The sequence below is a fragment of the Antechinus flavipes genome, chromosome 5, assembly GCF_016432865.1.
Source record: "Antechinus flavipes isolate AdamAnt ecotype Samford, QLD, Australia chromosome 5, AdamAnt_v2, whole genome shotgun sequence".
Classification (NCBI taxonomy): domain Eukaryota; kingdom Metazoa; phylum Chordata; class Mammalia; order Dasyuromorphia; family Dasyuridae; genus Antechinus; species Antechinus flavipes.
In genome coordinates, this window is record NC_067402.1 from 145,549,581 (window position 1) to 145,570,119 (window position 20,539).

Here is a 20,539-nt window from a genome sequence, read left to right on the forward strand (position 1 = left end):
AAGAACAGAAATATTTATTTTTAGAATCTTGCAAGAAGCGAACATCTGCAGACTGGATTCCAGAGTAGTCTAGAGAGGTCAATTTCCACAGAGACTGAAATGAGTTATATAGTCGTGACCACAAGAATAATTCTTGGAAGTAACATGAACTTGTTAAATTTTGACCTGAATTTTATGATTGTCAGTTTTACCACTGCTTACAACTGTTTACCCTGTTTCATTTCCCAGATAAACTAACTCTCAATCTTCCTTAGTTAATGATTTTATAAGAAACCATATAATCCCCTTACAAAGAGATTTGTTTAGAGGTAAGTAATCCATTAAACTAGGATAACCAAGGAGGTTTGGTTTACCTCAGGCTTCCTCAACAAATAGAGATTACCCAGTTTACAGATCCCTTAGAAGGTCTCCAGTTCATTAATTAGTTAGCTTCTTCTAAGAAGTAAGTAAAGGTCCAGGAGATCAGATATTTCTACTAGAGGAGCAGGTCTTTAGTTCTCCTTCCCAGAACCTTAGTGATTAACAGACCCTTGAAATTGGGTTTAGAATTATCAAGTTAGAGGTTTAAGTGTTGGAGTTCTCTTCAAATGATTATTCTTGGGAAGTCTTCAGTTTCCTGTTACACTCATTAAGGAACCCATTTCTTAAACCTATTAATAAAAAAAATAATAATAATAAAATAAAAAAAAAAGCTTAGATGGAGTTGCTGTAGGGCAATACTCTGAAAGGAAAATTACTGTTAGATGTTGAAACGTTTTCTACCCTAAAATGGTACTTTAGAAAATTTAGTCCAATTGTATTATTAAAGTATGATAGGGAAAATGGAGTCAATAAATGTTTCATTATGTTTATTTTCAGTGCTAGTTCATTTTATTAATTTAGTCATATTTTTGACTAACATTTAATTAATATGTCTTTATATCCTTTGTATCTAGCATGTAATATGCACTTGATAAAAGCTTATTGATTGATGTGTGTAGACCACATTATTTCAATGTGAAATTCTTGGAAGTAAATAAGCATTACAATATGTATTTGACAAATCTGACTAAAGGAATTTTGAAATTCCCTTTTAAATGGAAACCATGTTTATTAATGGCTAAATTAACTATTAATTAGACCCAATTACTTTGATAAATTTTGTGATCATAAAACTATACTTGGCTTTGTAAAGTTGTTCCTATTTAGGTCTGTGAAGTACTGTTTTATAAATTACTGTTTCAAAGTTATGTTGTAAAATCTAAAATACTTGTTTTCTCTAAAAGTACTTATTGTACAGCCAAGTAACAATCTTCTACCTGGATTTAGCTTGTTAACAGTTTCCTTTAGTATTTAAATTTTTTTTATTACATTTTCTTCACTTTAGCTTTTTATAATAAAGTAATAATTAACTTTTTTTAAAAGAATTGTCTCAGTATAATAGTAGTAGTTATTTAGAAATAATTTTTTCCTATTTTTTTTTTTAAATATAGGCAGCTCTTAACTTTTCTAAATATTGTGAGCCTGTGGTAAAAGGAGAAGGTAAATGTCTTTTATTTGTATGTTAATTATACTTTTGCATAGTTGTTTTCTAGGATTTATGTTACTAAAGTTTGGGGTTTTATTGTATGTGTGTGTGTGTTTTTCCTTAATGTAGCTAATGAACGTGATACCCGTAAATTGTGGAGAAATATTGAACCTCATTTGAAAAAGGCTATGCATACTGTTTATCTCAGGGAGATATCAAGGTAAGTTTCTTTGTTTGCCAAAGTTCTAGGTAATACTCTTTATGGATTATCTAGATATTTACTATGCTAAAATGAAGTTCTTATTTTTCACTTTCATGTAAGGAGATAATATTTGATAACTTGCTGGAAAGAAATAGAATTCATCATATTTTTTTCTTACATGAAAATTAACATTTATTGGGAAGTAAACTATTCCAAAATTAGAAGTATTCTATACTAATATGGAATTAGTATTCCATATCAGAAATATGATATTCATAGGAATTAGAATATATTTATAACTAGCTTTGTTTCTCATGTTCTTTAAACATTTTCGTTTTATATTAAAAAGCAAATCTACAGTATCCTAAATAAATCAAGAGGAAAAGTTATGTTATTCTTACATTAAAATGGACATGTGCTTTAGATCACCTGTGTAGTAAAAACCATAATTAGGAATTTTCTTTAATCTTTTTTATCCAAGAGTCTTTCTCAGATTCATTTCTTTCCCAAAAGGTTTGGTTAAAATTTGAAAATGAATAAGTCTTGGGGTATACTTAGAATTGTTTCTTTACACTTAAATGTGTTTGGGGGAAGAATTGGGTCTTTTATCTGGTTTTGTAGCCTAAAAATGTTACTTGAAATTTAAATTCTGTGCTTTTACTAATTAATGTTCTAATCACATTACTTTTAATAAATTAGTCTAAACTGTTATCTGACATAATCTAAAGATATTGAACAATGGTATTTAATCATAATGAATAACAAATTGTTAAAAATTGGATCAACTATAATGAAATTCTGAGTCTTCTAAGGTGATTTCAGAGAATAAAATAAGGTAGCTTTAGCTAAAGCTTTAATTTCTAGTAACTGGTCCTCTCTGTTTAAAAATTAGATTAAAATGTTTACATTTTAAATTTAACCATATTGAGAGGGATAAGTTTCACTTGTCTGTAACAGTGTATATTAAGATGAATTACATAAAGTACTTTGAGATGTGTCTATTTTCCTGGTAAACATAACCTGATGAATTTTGAAGAAGTATTTTTAAAAATATTAATTTGGAGCTGTATTATACTCTCTTTGTTTTTCCCCATTAAAAATATAATAAGATGACCCTTAGTGCCAATTATAATGTGGGTTGGATATAGCTGAGTATGCAACTTTTTTCAAGAAGACATGTAAAATGTGGCTTTTGAGTAATAGCTAAATGTGTATCGAATATCTGTTGCTTTTTATGACTGCTTTCCAGGATAAGTTGGCATAGAAAATTTTGCTCCCAAAACTCCATTCTATTCTCTATGTCTATTTAATAATTGCAATGATTTTCCAGCTCTTTGTAGTTAAGCCATGTTACTTGAGACTTTATCTCAGTAAATCTATAGACTGTCTTGTTCTTTTTACTTTCATTCATATTTAGCATGATGGACAACTTCTTGGGAGTTCTGCTGGTGTCCATTCTTCATACCTGTCTAGCCCTGAAAAATTCTGCTGTAATATAACAATAATAATAGGAATTTCAAAAATACATTATTAGGTTAAAGAAAATTAAATTAATAAAAAAGTCATATCTAAACTTGTTTAAATTGGAAACAGCAATTAATAGAGAAAACTAAATCAAGTACCCAGAATATTCATAAAAAGTGATAACAGAGCATACATGATTTCAAAAAAGTAGAAATTTAGATATGTTTTGTTTTCAGATCAATCAGTGAAATCATAATTAAATAACATGAAATAAATATACAAAATGACATGGAAACTGTAAAATATAATAATAAAGCTAGAGTTATAATGAAGACAAAGCCAAAGTACTTAAAAAGTAATGACAGAAATATCATAATCAATGGGATACAGCTACAGCAGTTATTAGAAGCAAGTTTATATGGCTGAGTTGCCTGTATGAATAAGAAAGAAAAGGAGCAAAGTAAATTAGATTTCCACATAAAGACAGCATAAAACTAACAAAACTGTAGTTTGAAAAAATATTATAAAACTAAGAATAAAAATTGGAGCCAGGCTCCAAATTCAGCGCTTCCCTCCCATTCTAGAAATGAAGAGTATAATATCTATCATTATCTGAAGGTTACTTGTTAAAATAAACTTGTTAAATATCTCAGTGGGCCATCTGTTCATTTAGAAATCACAAATTTACATACTCCATATTTTATCATATGTTTATTAATTTTGTTAAATAAATTTTAGTTGTATTTTAATCTGGTTTGGGTCACACTTGGTCTACAAATTTGACATCTCTGATATAGAGCAGTGCTTCTTAATACTTTTTCCACTCATGAGCTATTTTCACCCAAGAAATTTTTATATAGCGTCAGGTATATAGGTGCATACAATAGTATGCAAATCAAATATTAATTGATAACAAATCATAATTTCACAATCCCTACATTCAGTATTGAGACCCTATATAGGGTCATGAACCACAGTTGAATCTGGCATGTGGGTGGCTGAGTTTGGAATCAAGAAGATCAACATCTCCCCTTAGATACTTGCTTACTCTGTGATGCTGAGAAAATCTTTTAAGATGGGAATAAGAATGACTTAGCAAGTTATTGTGAAGATCAGTTGTTAATGACAATTATAAACCACATTGCATATATTAAAGTGCCATATACATGCAAACTGTCCATAATAACAGTGCCTATAATAATTAAAGCTCCTTTTTAGAAAATGATTTGAGAAGCCTGCAGGACATTCTTTTGACTATCCTTAATGGTGATAAATCTTTTTGGGGGAGAGATTTGTTTTTCTTATCCTTAGTACTTATCACAATTTCTTGAATATAAGAATAGTAATTTAATGATCATTAAGTTGATTTAATGTACATTTTGAGTAAAAAATAAAGTGTAACTATACAGTTCTAAGGTCATTTTTTAATATGTGGCTTATAAACTGGTTATAATAATATATTGATTCAGAAATAAATTCTTCATAGACTAATTGAAATAGTAGAAATTTACAGTTTTCTTAAGGATAACTTTTCAAGTACATTGAGCTAATTTATTATATTCTTTTCTTGAATTTTTAGTTCACAGTGGGAAAAGTTACAGCAAGATGACACAGAAATGGGACAATTGAAAGGTATCAAAAACATTAGAATAATTTAACAATATTTATAACTGAGTTCAGATATTAATTATTAATAAAATATGTATAGTGGATGGTTAATGGACCATTCCTGGTATTGAGGCACCTCAACAAATTATTAGAGAAAAGATTCTATGAAATCCTGTTTTCCTTCATTTTTATTTAGTGGCTCTATTGCTAGCTATCAGGCTTTTGGGGCCTGGCTGTTGTTTTTGTTTTTCACTGACATATACTAAACCATGTGTTGGTGCTCCCCAGGGGAAAACTGTAGAGAGCAGAAAGATGCCATAAGCATTTTTTAAACTCTTACTTTTTGCTGGACACTTTGCTAAGTGTGGAAAATAGCCCTTCATAAGGTAGAAATATACTGAAATATCAGAAAATTTCCAGTTTTCTTACTCTTGAGATTTGGTGTTGAAAGGAGACTGGAAGTAGCTGCATTGCTCTTCTTTTGGCGATAAAGTACATAGTCAGAATGACTTTTTTTTTTTTTAAATAATGGTATAACTCAGTATAGATTTTAATCTACTAGTGTCTAATTTTATTAGATTTTTAACTTCATCATCTTACTGAATAAATACTCATGGAACATTCATGTTAGAATGCATACTTTACATAAAGTATAAATACATACTTTCTTACTTATTCATACATACATTTCATAGAAATTCATACACAAAGTATGAATTACATAAAGTAATGAAGCCCATTATTGAAATGAGGTTGGACAATTATCCTTAACCTAGTATTTCACTGATAATTCTACTATGTCTTACTCCCAGTCAACAGAATTGACTGAAAGTTGACATTGCCTATTTTAGAAAATGATTTGTTATGCAACTTAAAAAGATAAACCTTAGAAATCTAGGTGGGATGATTTTTGGAAGTTGATATTTGCTAGAGACTAGCAGATATTGTTTTATTAAAACTAAAATTAATTGTCAAAACACAATGGTTACAATTTAATGAACAAATAAATGCCTTGTCATTTTCATAATGTTATCTTTTTGTGTGTTCTCAGTAATTTTTTTTTATTTTTCCAGTTATACATGAAGATAGTTTTCATCATTCATTTTTGTATGATTTTGAGTTAAAATTGTTTTCTCTTTCTCTTGCCTTCCCTCTCTTCAAGACAGCAAGGAATCTGATATAGGTTATACATGTATGATTATTTTAAACGTATTTTTATATTAGTCAAGTTTAAATGCTATTTTTAAATGTCAACAGGACGTAGAGGCTTTATCAGCTAAGGCTAACGTTAGGATTGGGGTATTAAATACACTGTTCTGGATTTGCCCTCTTTAATTTAGGCCAGTTATAAATTGAACACACTGTTTAAGTGTTTTATGTAGCCTCGAGGCCATTTCTGCTAGTTTTCATTTACCCTAAAAAGTACAAAGTCAGTATTTCCTAAAATCTTATTTTATTATACTTGATTTGCAATTTACTTTACATTTTAAAAGTTGCATTTTCACCTCTTTTCTCATTAAAAATGCTATTAACAATGCAGACCCTTTAGAAATAGCATTCTTTGAGAAGGGAATAGCCCTTAGCACAATTCCTTCTTAACTGCTAGTACCTGCTTGTATATATTTTGTGATACATGGTTCTTTGCATATTGTCTTTTCCATTATTGTTAGCTCCTTGAGAAAAGGAATTTTTTTCTGTCTTTCTTTGTATTACCAGCATTTAGCACAGTGTTTGGTAAATAATAGTCACTTAATAAATTCCTGTTGACTGACTTATACATATTTAATTTGAAGAAAAATAGGTACTTAATAAGTATTTGTATTTGTTAGTTAATTGAAAATAACTTTGTAAAAATAAGTGTCAAAACAGCTGTTTTTCTGTGGCAATGCTTAAAAGTACAATATTATATATATTCCATTACCTCATTTCATGTGGCTAACTGGAAGCAAATAGTTGGCACTTGTAAAAATAGGCAATATTGGACTATATTATCATTTTCACAATTAAGTCATAGTCTAAGTGGAATACATTTCATGTTTATTTGTAAAATAGAGAAATTTTGCCCATTTTTAATTCAGTTTTATCCAAAAAAATAGTATAATGACATTGTGGAGCCAAAAAAAAAGATATAAAATTGTCCTGCATAAACCCACAGTTTTCTGATAATAATTGGAGTCCTAAACAAACTTAATTGATTTTTTTTCATTTTCATAATTTAAAAAAAAATGAAACTCACAGTTATGTGTTTAAATAGATTTTTTTGTTGTTGTTGTTGAGGCAGTTGGGGTTAAGTGACTTGCCTGGGGTCACACATCTAGGAATTATTAAATATCTGAGGTCAGATTTGAATTCAGGTCCTCCTGATTTCAGGGCTATGTTCTATTCACTGCATCATCTAGCTGCCCTAGGAATAATGTTTTTAAATGACAAGAATATTTTACATTTTTTCCCTTATGTTTTCATTTTCCTTCCAAGAACAATTCTATCTTGCCAATATTGAACACAGAATTTCACTGACCTACAGAAGTCTTAGATGACCAGATTACCGATGCATATTGTTACCTTCAGTTTCCTAGAACACTCAAAGTTTCTTGTGACTTGGCTAAGGTTATATGACTAATATGTGTCAGATGCTGGGTTTGAACTTAGCTCTTCCTAAGGCTGAGGGCTATCTCTGTATTCATTTCCTATTCACCTCTATAGAATTCTGTTTTCATTTAAAATTCCTTATTAATTTCAAAATTGATTATGGAAATTAGTGCTATCTTCCAGAAATGTGAATTTTGAAACAGATACTCAAGACAATGTTAGATCACATTGACTAAGATAAATTAGGACTTGAAACCATGCCATCTATGCAATTCTCATGGAAGAAAATGAAGTTCTTTAGCCTAGAGAAAATAAAAGGCTTAGAGGAAGAATTTTTAGCCTAGAGAGAGAAAAAAAGACTTGGACGGGCAATGATAGCTTTTTTTCAGTTATAAGAGGTGTCATAACAATGAAGAGAGACTAATCATATTCTAAGGGACCCTAAAGGGTAGCATTAAAACCAGTCGAGGTGGAGAGGTTCAACATAAGGAAGGAATTCCCAATAGTTATCCCAAAGTGGTATGGGCTCTTTGGAGAAAGATTGTCTATTACTGAAGGTCTTCTTCATATAAGAGCTGGATTACAATTCTTCAGGAAGGTTCTTACTCGGATATAATATGGGTAAATTCACTTCTAAGGACCTGTCCATCTCTGAGTCAGTGAATCTGATATTTGTTCTATCAATTGAACAGGGTTGTGGTAGGAAAAAGACTTTGTTTACTACAAAGTACTATGTGAGTGTAATCTGTTTTATTATTAATGAGCCTTATAAAAATATTCTCCATAGGTCTTTCTGCACATGCTCATGTAGAACTTCCATATTACTCCAAATTCATTCTAATTGCTGCGTACTTGGCTTCATATAATCCAACGAGAACAGATAAAAGATTTTTCCTAAAGGTAATTTCTACATATTTCCAATACTTTACTTTGGGCTGTTTTTGTTTTTGTTTTTTTTCTTTTTCCTGAAAATTAAAAGTACAGTGAAGTAAGTACTTTGGCAAAAATTGTAAATTTTTAAGAAAAAGGTAGATTGAAGAGAGTAGAACTATATATATATATATATATATGTACATACATATATATATACACATATATATACATATATATACATATATATACATATATATAATATACATATGTACATATGTATATTATATACATATGTTTATTACATACATATGTATATTATATATATGTATATGTGTGTATATGTGTGTGTGTGTATATATATATATTATATATATATACTGTTTATAGGAGAAAACCATATATATATATATATGGTTTTCTCCTATAAACAGTTTGCATTGAGTTCATAATCTGGAATTTTGGTCTGTTATATACAGAATCCAATTACAATATGGGAAGTAATTCAGCAAGTAATATTTTAACTCTGAATTCTTTGTAAATCAAATTTTGATTGAAGTATGGTATATCAAAAACTTAAGTACAGTAGTTATTTTCCTGGCTTTTTTGGTTAAAAAAAAAAAATGGTAAAATTCTTCCTACAGTATGGTATCTTGTGAATTATGAATCAGACTCTTATTTTTTTTCTGATAAAATCATAAACTAAAATATTTCTTTTTGAAATTGTTCTTCTATAAAGGAAAAAATATGCATTTTTGAGTTAGCATTAAAGTCATTTGAAATATTTAATTAAAGAATATTTAGTTGGAAACTCTGGATTTATGATGAAGCCTAGAAAATCTGTCCTTTGGAAAGTAACTTAAAATAGTTCTTTAATTTTTATAATAAAATTCAAACATGAAACTGAATTGTAAATTAATAAAGAGAATTATATTCTTTCACAATCTAAGTAATATTCACCAGTTTTGTCATAAGATGACGATAAAATTATTTTCAGTGAAATGAAAAGAAAGCAATCCCATGTCCTTTATGTATTAAAGCAACTTCAGTGTAGTTTCAATGAAACTATCAACAAATCTGTGGTCTTGCCATTACATATCAGCTATTGTATATGGACACTGGTAGGTATGTTATGAGTTTTAAATAATTATTTTAAATTGGGGAAAATTATGTAGATTATTCTTTAATATTTTTTTCCTATGTGATCCCCAGGGAAAAATTGTTTTTTATTTTCAAAATATATTCAAAGGTAGTTTTTAACATTCACCCTTGTAAAACCTTTCAAATTTTTTTCCCTTACTCCCTCCCCTAGACAGCAAGTAATCCAGTATTTTAAACAAATGAAGTTCTTCTAACATTTTCACATTTATCACGTTGCACAAGAAAAGATCAAAAAGGAAAAAAAAAAGAAAGAAAACAAAAAGCAAACAAACAATAAAAAAAGGTGAAAATACTATGTTGTGGTCCACATTCAGTCCCCATAGTCCTTTTTCTGGATTGCATATGGCTCTCTCTCTCCATCACAAGCATATTGGAATTGGCCTGAATCACCTCATTGTTGAAAAGAACCAAGTCTATCAGATCATCACATAATCTTGTTGTTGCTATGTACAATGTTCTTTTTGTTCTACTCACTTCACTTACCATCATCTCATGTAAATCTCTCTAGGCCTCTCTGAAATCATCCTTTATAGAACAAAAATATTCCATTATATTCATATACCATAACTTATTCAGCCATTCTCCAAGTAATGAGCATCCACTCGGTTTCCAGTTCCTTGCCATACAAAAAGGGCTGCTACAAACATTTTTATGCACCTATGCGTCCTTTTCCATTTTTTACGATCTCTTTGACATACAACCCCAATAGAGACATTGCTTATCAAAGAGTATACATAGTGTTATAGGACTTTAGGCATAATTCCAAATTGCTCTTCAGAATCATTAAATCAGTTCACAACTCCTCCAACAATGCATCAGTGTCCTAGTTTTTACTCATCCCCTCCAACATTTATCATTATCTTTTCCTGTCATTTAGACAATCTGAAAGATGTGTAGTGGCACCTCAGAATTGTCTGTCTTTGCATTTCTTTGATCAGTAGTGATTTAGAACATTTTAAAATATGACTAGAAATGGTTTTAATTGTTCATCTCCTTTGACCACTTATCAGTTGGAGAATGGCTTGAATTCTTATAAATTTGGGCCAATTCTTTATATATTTTTAGAAATGAAGCCTTTGTCAAAATCCTTGGATGTAATTCCCCCCCCCCCCCCCCCAGTTTACTGCTACCCTTCTAATCTTGTCTATATTGGTTTTGCTTGTACAAAAACATTTTAATTTAATATAATCAAAATTATACATTCTATATTTCATAATATGCTCTAGTTCTTCTTTGACCATAAATTCCTTTCTTCTCCACAAATCTGAGAGGTAGACTATCCTTTGTTCTTCTGATTTGCTTATAGTATCATTCTTCATATCTAAATCGTGAACCTATGTCAATCTTGTCTCATTATAGGTGTTGGTCAAAGCCTAGTTTTTTTGTTAGGGTCCTCAACTAGTGCAGACCTGCTGACACCAGCTGGAATCTGAACACTTACCCACAATTATTGTCACCTCTACGACCTTTGGATGTCTCTGGAGATGACAGAGTAGTCAGATACCACTAATGAAGTTCAGAGAAGTGTTTTTGCTTGATTACATCATTTTGTCCCTTCCTCTCTCTCTCTGTCTCTCTTTGTTTTTCTCTCTCTCTCTCTGTCTATCTCTCTCTCTCTCTCTCTCTGCTGTCCTGTACTTGTACCCCTCTCATCTCTCCTGCCAACGGGCCCCAACAATAAGTATGTATTTAGCTTATGTATCCAGGAGCCCACCTCCTGAGATGGTGGAGGCGATCTTGATTTGGTGCATGCTCGATGCCTGTCCTGGCGTGTCTCCAGGGTGTGTATCTGTAGTCAGCCAGGCAGAACATACATCTGAGGCCTCAATATCCATTCCCAAGAGTGTGTTGATTGAGGTCCACAGACCACAAGGATCAGGTTTGCACAAAACTTGTTTTTGCACAGACTTGTTGCTTATGCAAATGGGGCATTGTGTGCAAGGTACACAATGAAGGATCAAAAGATTAATGCAGACTCTTATTATTCTGTTCCCTAGTATTCTTGTGGCTAAGTTCCCTAGCATCTCCCCCTTTTTGTTTTCTATAGAGGGGGTGCCATTCAGCTACCAGTCCTGCAAGGGACTGTCTTAAGAGAGAGAGAAAGCATCAGAAAATACAAGGTAAAAGCAAAACAATTCAATAAAAAAAGCGATTAACAGTAAAATATGAGATAATCATGAGGGTATTGGCACTGTATGTTGATATATCCAATCAATAAGATCATGGGAAGCATCATTAGGGAGGCTGAAATTTTTTGCTAATACATTAATGTCAGCAACAAGCTTTGCTAATTCTTGGATTGATTACACAGGGGTCCTCAAACTACGGTCCGTGGGACAGATGCAGCAGCTGAGGATGTTTATCCCCCTCACCCAAGGCTATGAAGTTTCATTATTTAAAGGCCCACAAAACAAAGTTTTTGTTTTTACTATAGTCTGGCCCTCCAACAGTCTGAGGGCCCCCTATTTAAAAAAGTTTGAGGACCCCTGGATTAGAGAAGTCCATGACACAGCCATTTCAGTCTTCTCTTCCGCTCTCTCTTTTCTGTCAATTGGCATGTCCTGGTCCTCCTTTTCCACTTCCTCTCTACTAAGACCATACAGTATTCACAGTGATTTAGCGGATAAATGGTACTTCTTATGAGTGGCCCAAGCTGAAGAAGGTGGAGAGATTTTTTCTATTGATGAAGGATATAGCAGAGCGTCTGCTGCTTGATTGCCTGAAAAATGGAACCAAGACCATCAGTATGAGATCAAACATGCATGATAAATGCAGGAGAGGTTCAGGCAAGGAGTGTTGATTGAGCTGTTTGAAGCAAAAAAGATATATTAGTATTTCTATCTTCAATGAAGGCAGAAGGCAAGTGAAGAAGAGCCTTTATGGCATAGGCACTATCCAAAACAACTTTACATGCCTGAGGGAAGAATTCTAGGGCTTTAATTATAGCAAACAATTCATCTGTTGAGTAGACTCATAGGAGGTGTGGAGAACGCATTGTTGATTGGTATTAGGGCATACTACCGCAGCTTTCCCTGATTTGGTGGAGTCAGTGAACACTGTTGGGCCCACGACTGGTTCTGTAGATATTATCTTAGGAGGAACCCATAGGAGATTGGTCATCTGATACAAACTATCATAGGTAGGTTTAAAGCTTACATTGGACACTATGGAGGCCTACAGTAAGTTGTCTTGTGCAATAGGTAAAATGTATTGTTCTGGTATGGGAAAATGCACAATTAGGTAGGTCCTATTAAGCTATAGTGTCCTTTGTATGCAGAACCAAAGAAATTCAGCCAACAAGTCTGCCCAAGATACTATGACCTTCGTGGCTCTTCAAGGGTACAACTATTTGATAGGGTCCTCTACTTGATGGAGCATGTCATACATGGGGGCATCTTTTTGTATGGCTAATTCAATTGGAAGGGTGGGATCTATCTGTATGAGCCGTTTAGACCATAATTGTTGAATACTGTCTCTGTCTTCTGGAGTCCACTGATGGAGGGACAATAGTGAAGGATCACAGGGTAAAATGTCATATAAGGGCTTCATTAGTGAAGGTAGAATAGGAACTACTGACCTCATTCATTGTATCGTAATACATTGTATTCATTGGACCTTTTGAAAATCGTTCAGAGTCTTCACTTTGGTCATATCCAATTTGGGAGGACGTAGAGAAACATATACTCTGTCCACCACATAACCCAAATAAGAAAAAGGGGGTTGAGTTTGAATTTTATCAGATGCAGGGCATAAGCCATTAAGCTACAGTGCAGTGAGGATTGCTTGATGCACATGTTGTAATTGAGTTTCATCCCTAGATGCCAGCAGCTGATTGTCCATATAATGAACAATCAAAGCATTAGTCCCCAGCCTCAACCTAAGCGGCTACTCTGTCTCTGAGTGCTCAAAACATGGATTCCCCTAACTTCTGTCCCTGTTCAAGGCACCAGTTGTTGGGGTCCTCAGCTAGTACAGACCTGCTGATACGAGCTGGAATCTGATCACTTACCCACAATTATCGTTGCCTCTATGACCTTCAGAAATCTCCAGATACAACAGAGTAGTCAGACACCACTAATGCAGTTCAGAGAAGGTTTATTGCTTGGTTACATCATCTTGTCCCTTCTTCCTCTCTCTCTCTCTGCTGTCTTGTCTTATACCCCTCTCATCTCTCTTGCCAATGTGCCCCAACAACAAGTATGTGTTTAGCTTGTGTATCCAAGAGCCCAACTCCTGAGATGGTGGGGGCTATCTCGATCTGGTGCGTGCTCGATGTCTATCCTGACATATCTACAGGGTGTGTACCCTGGATCTTTAGCCAGTGAGGCAGAACTCACACCTGAGGCCTCAACATCCATTCCCAAGAATGTGCTGATTGAGATCCACAGATCACAAGGGTCAGGTTTGCACAAGACTTGTTTTGCACAGACTTGTTGCTTATGCAAATGGAGCATTGTATGCAAAGTACACGATGAAGGGTCACAAGATTAATGCAGACTCTTGTTATTCTGTTCCCTAGCATTCTTGTTATTAAATTCCCTAGTTTTCTCAAGAAATTTTGTCCAGTAGTAAGCTCCTATTCCAGAAGCTGAGGGCTTTGTGTTTAGCAAACATTAGATTATTATAGTCCTTGACTATTGTGTCTCATGTATCTGTTCTACTACTAAAATCACTCAATGATTCTACTGATCAACCATTCTATTTCTTAGCCGATGACCAGTGCTTTATAATACAGTTTTAGATCTACTACAGCTAGGCCACCTTCATTTGCTTTTTTTTCTGTTAATTCTATTGAAATTCTTGATCTTTTTTCTTCCAGATGAATTTTGTTATTATTTTTTCTAGCTCTGTAAAGTAGTTTCTTGTTAGTTTGATTGGTATGGCACTGAATAAGTAGATTAATTTAGGTAGAATTATCATTTTTATTATATTAGCTCAGCCTACCTGTGAGCATTTAATATTCTCCCAATTGTTTAAATCTGACTTTATTTGTGTAGAAAGTGTTTTGTAATTGTATTCATAAAGTTTCTGATCTTGAATTGGCAGGTAGATTCCCAAATATTTTATATTATCTACAGTTATTTTAAATGGAATTTCTCTTTGTATGTCTTGATGCTGGATTTTGTTGATAATATGTAGAAATGTGATGATTTGTGAGGATTTATTTTGTATCCTGCAAATTTTCTAAAGTTGTTAATTGTTTCTAGTTAGTTTTTTAGTTGATTCTTTAGGATTCTCTAAATACGCCATCATATTATTTTCAAAGAGTGATAATTTGGTTTCCTCATTACCTACTCTAATTTCTTTATTTTCTTTTTCTTCTCTTATTGCTAAAGCTAACATTTCTAATACAATATTGGATAATAATGGTGATCATGGGCAACTTTGTTTTACCCCTGTTCTTATTGGGAATGCTTCTGGTTTATCCCCATTACATATGATGCTTGTTGATAGTTTTAGATAGATGCTACTAATCATTTTAAGGAAAGCTCTATTTATAACTAGCTCTCTAGTGGTTTTAATAGGAATAGATTTAGAATTTTGTCAAATGCTTTTTCTGCATCTATAGACTTATTTTGTCTCAATATAAACTGTCAAGTTCAGAGTCGAAAGTTTGCTATTGCCACCTTAACCTTTTTCTATTTTTTTCTTTTCATGTAGCCTAAATCTCTAGTCCCTTAGTCTAATAACTAAATGTTTAACTCAAGAGTTAGGAAAATAATGAAAGGGAGATGGTGAAGGCCTCCAGAAATGTTTATCAGCCTAGAAATAGTCCATAGGTAGAGCTTTGGAGAATATTACTTCATAAAATAAGTTACAGAGCATTTAGCCTTCTGGTTCCAATTTACCTTCATTACATAGATGAAAATTTAGGAAAATTAGAATTATACCTTAAGATTCCAGAAATGTAGAAAAATAAGTAGTTTCAAGTGTTTACTTTATGTTAGAGTGCCAGCCTCAGTCAGAAAGACCTTACTTCAAATCCTGTCTCTGAAATGTGTTGGCTTATTCCTAGAAAATCATTTAATGTTTCAATGTACCAGGTATCTCTCAAAAACTATAAATTATAGTAAACTTGCCTTAATGTATTGGTAGAGGCAATTTTCTTTATGGGAATTCCTTAGTCCAATGATATCAGAAATCTAGAGAGAAAATGAAAATACAAGCATTGCACTCTAATGGAAATAAATATTGACTTCAAGTTGGAAAACTTGAATTCCCATCTTATCTTTGATATTTTACAATTATTCACTCCTCCTTTGACTTTGGGCAAGCCTCACCTTCTCCACAGCCCTTTCATTCCTCTTTCTCCCTCCCCTATTCCCCTATTTCCCTCTTTCACTTCCTGCATTATAAGATGAAGGATTTGAATTAGATGAACTCTGAGACCCCTTCTAATTCCAAATATATGAATCTGCTAATCACCCAATGAACATTTTAAGTTTATAGACATAACTTTGTTACTATTAATTTACTCACCAGAGGATATTCATGGGAATAATCAAAAATGAAAATAATGTCTTGAATTTCAGAAATTTATTCTTATTATGACATAAGTTCTTGTAAAAGGGAAGAGTCTTCAGTTTTTTATGGAATAATAATGCTCATCTTTCATTAAAAAAGGAAATTTATGAACAAAAAAGATGGATTCTAGAAATTATGGATTGGCAACCTAAGTTCTCCATTGATATCTTTTCAGTGTTAGAAATTATATAGAATTTATTGAAGGACATAAGACAAGAGTTATGCAAGATTTAAGCAGACATGAATGAAGCACTCTACATGATTGAATGGGACAACTATTCAACTATTCAAGATCACAGATTCAGTTTAGTAAAGTTGATAATGATCTTTGCTATTTACATAGCATTTTAAAATTTACAAAGTATATTATGTTGTATCATTTTATTCTCACAGTTAGGACTTCAAAGCATATCCCATTTTTCAAATGAGGAAACTAAGGTCCCATTATGCTAACTAACTTGCCTTTGGTCACATAGCTAATTAAGTCCTAACTCAGAATTTTGATCTACAGTTCTCCTAACTTGTCACTACAGTAGGTTGTGTCTGTCATATACCTATGTACTTTATACACTAATATTTCTTGAATCAATGAATGAAATATTCTCATGGAAATTAGAGAAAATGCTTTCACTCAAAATTATCTGTATTCATGACTTTTTATTAGATTATAAATTCCAAATGAGCCAGAATTTTATCTTATCTAGACCTTGAATTTCTCTTAGCACAGTTTTTTAGATAGACTCATACATTTAATAAAAATTTGTATTGTAAAATAAATTTTTTCCAATTTCAATTTTTTTTTAAAGTCTAAGGGTCATATTTTTCTTTTGATAATAATCTGTTCTTAACTATTTATTTCTTTGTTTATTTCTTTTTATTAAAAGTCTAAGGGTCATATTTTTCTTTTGATAATAATCTGTTCTTAACTATTTATTTCTTTTCCACCCTTGATCTGGGCTCTGCTATTAGCCAGGAATGAGTTGAAGCCTAAAAAAAGAAGGGGTATATTTTTGAGAGTGTTGACCAATACAAATACTTTTACTTAAGTTAATTCATTGCTTTGTATTGTACTTACCTTTGGTCCTTTGTATTGCATTGTTTTGCAACTGAGAGAGAGTAGCAGTGAATAAAATTGGCAAGAGTAGTAGATAAATATTTTTTCGTATATCGTTTTTTTAAATGTGTGAATGCCAAATGTGATTTTTGGTAAATGAGGAAGTAAAACCAAACCACTTTGTAAATATGCAAAGGATCATTTATATAGCACAGCTGAACAAAACTTAAATGCTTAAATATATTTGTTATGTCATCAATTTAGGGGTTCCTTTCAGTAATACAGATCAGAATCTATTCTGTGACTTTTTTCCATGTCCTCACAGTATTTTATCACAGTGGGTCTATCACAGGTTTTTGAAGCCTTTAACATTTACCCCCAACATTTCAAAGGCTGTTTGTGGATTGTTATTCTGGCTGTTTGCCTCCTTTCCTTTCTCACTCCTTCCCCCTTTCCCTCCTTCCTTCCCCCTTTCCCTCCCTCCTTCCTTCCTTTTCTTCCTTCTCCCCCCACTTTCCTCTCTCCCTTTGTTCCCTCCTCTTCTTTCTTTCTCTCCTCCTTCCTACTCTTTCTCACCCTGTCTTCTCTAACCCCAGGCATCAGAATAATGCCCATAGCTGAATGGTCTTTCATATACAAATCAAGAGGTAACAAATGTTATAGAATATACAAAGGCAATCTAAGAGATGAAAAGTAGGAAATAGCAAACTATTTCCTCAAAAAATGTCTTTTTATAAATAAAATATAGCAAAGATCATTGAATTTAAAATTGACAGTCTGAGGATAGCTCCAAGGCTTTCTACAAGAAAATGAGCAGCCCATCTTTTCATAATACTACATTTACTTGATCTGTGTGTGTAAAATATAAGAGGAAAAAAATACACTCTGGTTAAATTGGTCTCTTTATCGTTACCTTTTCTGTTGTACTGATTATCATCTTCAGTAATTGCTATCATATTCTTTCTGAATAGAACTGATGAGGTTTAGATTTAGGGAACCAAAATGAAATTAGGGTTTCTGGTGGTCAGAGAGTTAAATGATAAGGTCTGATGGCAAGTTCTGGGTTCAGGGAATCAAATGGAGAGGTTTGGCTCCCCTGCAATACCTTGAGATTTGATGCAAGGGTAGGGAATTTTGGGGGCTTCCTTTTGGTGGCGCAGAGGTTCTCTGTAAAAGAATGTACAGACCTGAAAACATAGATTGATAAAAAGGTTTATTATGGGGATTGGAAGTAAGGTTAAAAATCCTGACAGAGAGGCATAAAGTCTGGTTAGGGAAATAGGTGAGGGTAAAGAGAAAATGCCACAGGAAGGAGTATTCCAGTGGACAGAGGCCCTTGGCATGCCAAGCATAGGGCTGGCATGTTTGGAACCTCTGCAAAGAGAGGATTTTAGTTTGGCTCTTTTATAATAGGGGGCTTTGGCTACAAGCTGAAGGGGGCTCATGGGTAGAGTCCCAAGTTGACTCCTAGCTGGGTTTCAGCTTGAGCTGGAATTTGAATTGAATTAAATGAATTTCAGGACTGAGCCAACCCCACCCAGATGACAAAGATGAAACTATTTGTCCTTTGGGGTGGGGTCCCTCACTGAGGCAGAGTTGAAGGAGATTTTCTTCTTTAAGGATTTTCAGAGTTCTGGGGACCCCCCTTCATACTCCCCTCAAGCAGTCACCTCCAAATACATTTAGGATAAAGGGACGACGATCTCCTCTTAAATGCTTCAAGCTGGTAAGGGTCGTGTTGTAGAGATTTTGGGGGGTTTATGCCAGGCGGTGAGGTGTGGAGTCTGGGGATAGTAGCAGAGGATCTAAAGGATGTTTGTCCTGGTCAGTCGTCCTCAGTCAATCGTTCCACGTTCTCCCGGCTGAAGGGCAGTTGAGAACCCAAAGTTTGAAGCCTAGAGAAAACAGATCTCAGGATCAGATTAAAAGTGGGGTATCTAACAGGGTTGAGATGGACACATTCCAGAATAGGGCCTTTAGCAGGAAATGCATCAGGTCCCTTTGTGGGCTGCATTAAGAATGCTGTTGGCCCATTTAACTATCAAAGAAAAGTAGGAGAAAATGCTAGGAGGAAAAAGCTCAAAAAAAAAAAAAACTGCTCTGAATCCTTGTGGTTAATGGCTATCCCAGGATTAATATTTAGGCCTCTTCAATTAATGAACTTTTGATTAAAAACATCCATGGTCTCTTTTGTGAGGCAGGGTCTAGGAATGGGCGTGTTCCCACTTGTCAGGGCTGCAGATCAAGATAAGAATGCAGTTTAAGCTTTTAGAAATCTCTTAACTGTCTGTGCTGATTTCTTTTTTTAAAATAGAGTTGGTTCCTTAATCTCACCAGATAAATCACCAAAATGGTTAAGCAAAGATCCTGAGCCTTCCCCCAACTATCCCCATTCTTTATGGCTGAGGGGCCAAATGGGCCAGAGGGAGTGCAAAGTAGCAGTGCTGCCTACCCAGCTTACTGGCCTCCAAGGTGTTTGGGCTGTCCTGGTGGATAAAAGGGGAAACGGGGCCAGACCCCAAATTCCTACCGAAGAACAGGACATTGAGGGGCCAGTTCAACCCCTGTGGTGTTCGCGATCATGGTGGAAAGGCAGTTCCTCCAGTGCTCCTTCTGCTTGAACTCAGGACAGGGACTGGGGTCTCCTTGGACAGTTTCCTTGGCATCTACAGCACGAACTTTGGGGTTCCCGGCCTAAGTCTGGGAGAGATTTGCCAATTTAGCAAGGCACTTCCGCTCTGAGTGTCCTTTCAGGAGGCAGGAGTTACCCTGGGAAGAAAAGAGTTGAGAGTCTCAGGTTTTTTTTAAATTTCAGGTGAGAGAATTAAAAGAAAACCAATAGCTCTTTGTAGCAGTAGAGTGGGAGAAACATTGAGGATTCAGAATAGACTCCTCTAGTTTTGGCCTTAGTATATTGGCCTTGAACCCCTGAAAAAGTTGGGTGAGGTGGGTCCCAGGTCTCTCATTAGGCTAGGAATTTTTTCAGCTGTTGTGTTTCCATTAGCCACTTTTTGCCTAAGGGCAGAAGTGTTAGTCCCAGAATTTGAAAGAAAAAAAAGGTACTTTTAAAAGTGCTTTTTCCAGGGCTCCAGAGTGTTGGTGGGTGGAGGGAGATTGGAATTCAGCTAATCTAGTCAAATTTCAAATTTTGAGGTTGAGGTGTTTTTTCCCCCAAGCCCAGTGTCTCTACATTAAGAGACAGTCTAAAGGTAAGTCTTTAGGGATAGGGGAACAGGTCCCAAGCACCCCAATTCTATAGTTTTTCATTCTGTATAGGCGTCCCTGATAGAGAAGGAAATGATTTTTTTGTCAAATCACAGGAGTTTTCTGCATAAGCATCCTTATGGAAAGACTGCTGAGCAGTAGAAGCTCCAGTCAACCACACCCTGGAGTGTCAAGCTGTCCCACCTTACTATAGAAAAGAGGGGATGGTGACTTATTGGGAAAAAAAAAACAAAAAACCCTCGTGAACAATCACCAAATGGGAAATCAAAAAGACTGAAATCCTTGACTAATAGGAAAAAAGCTTTAGTATTCTCCATTCAATAGCTCCTCACCT

General features: G+C 33.8%; 1 protein-coding gene across 2 annotated transcripts in view; it reads left to right on the forward strand.

Annotated features, from left to right (window-relative positions):
* Positions 1-20,539, forward strand: part of ORC5 (origin recognition complex subunit 5) — a 95,886-nt gene that overhangs the window by 17,844 nt on the left and 57,503 nt on the right. For both annotated transcript variants that reach the window (XM_052000352.1, XM_052000351.1), the window contains exons 7-10: positions 1,473-1,521; positions 1,637-1,727; positions 4,753-4,805; positions 8,158-8,270. In XM_052000352.1, the coding sequence (XP_051856312.1) occupies positions 1,473-1,521; positions 1,637-1,727; positions 4,753-4,805; positions 8,158-8,270 (306 nt within the window). The remainder of the gene's footprint in view (positions 1-1,472; positions 1,522-1,636; positions 1,728-4,752; positions 4,806-8,157; positions 8,271-20,539) is intronic.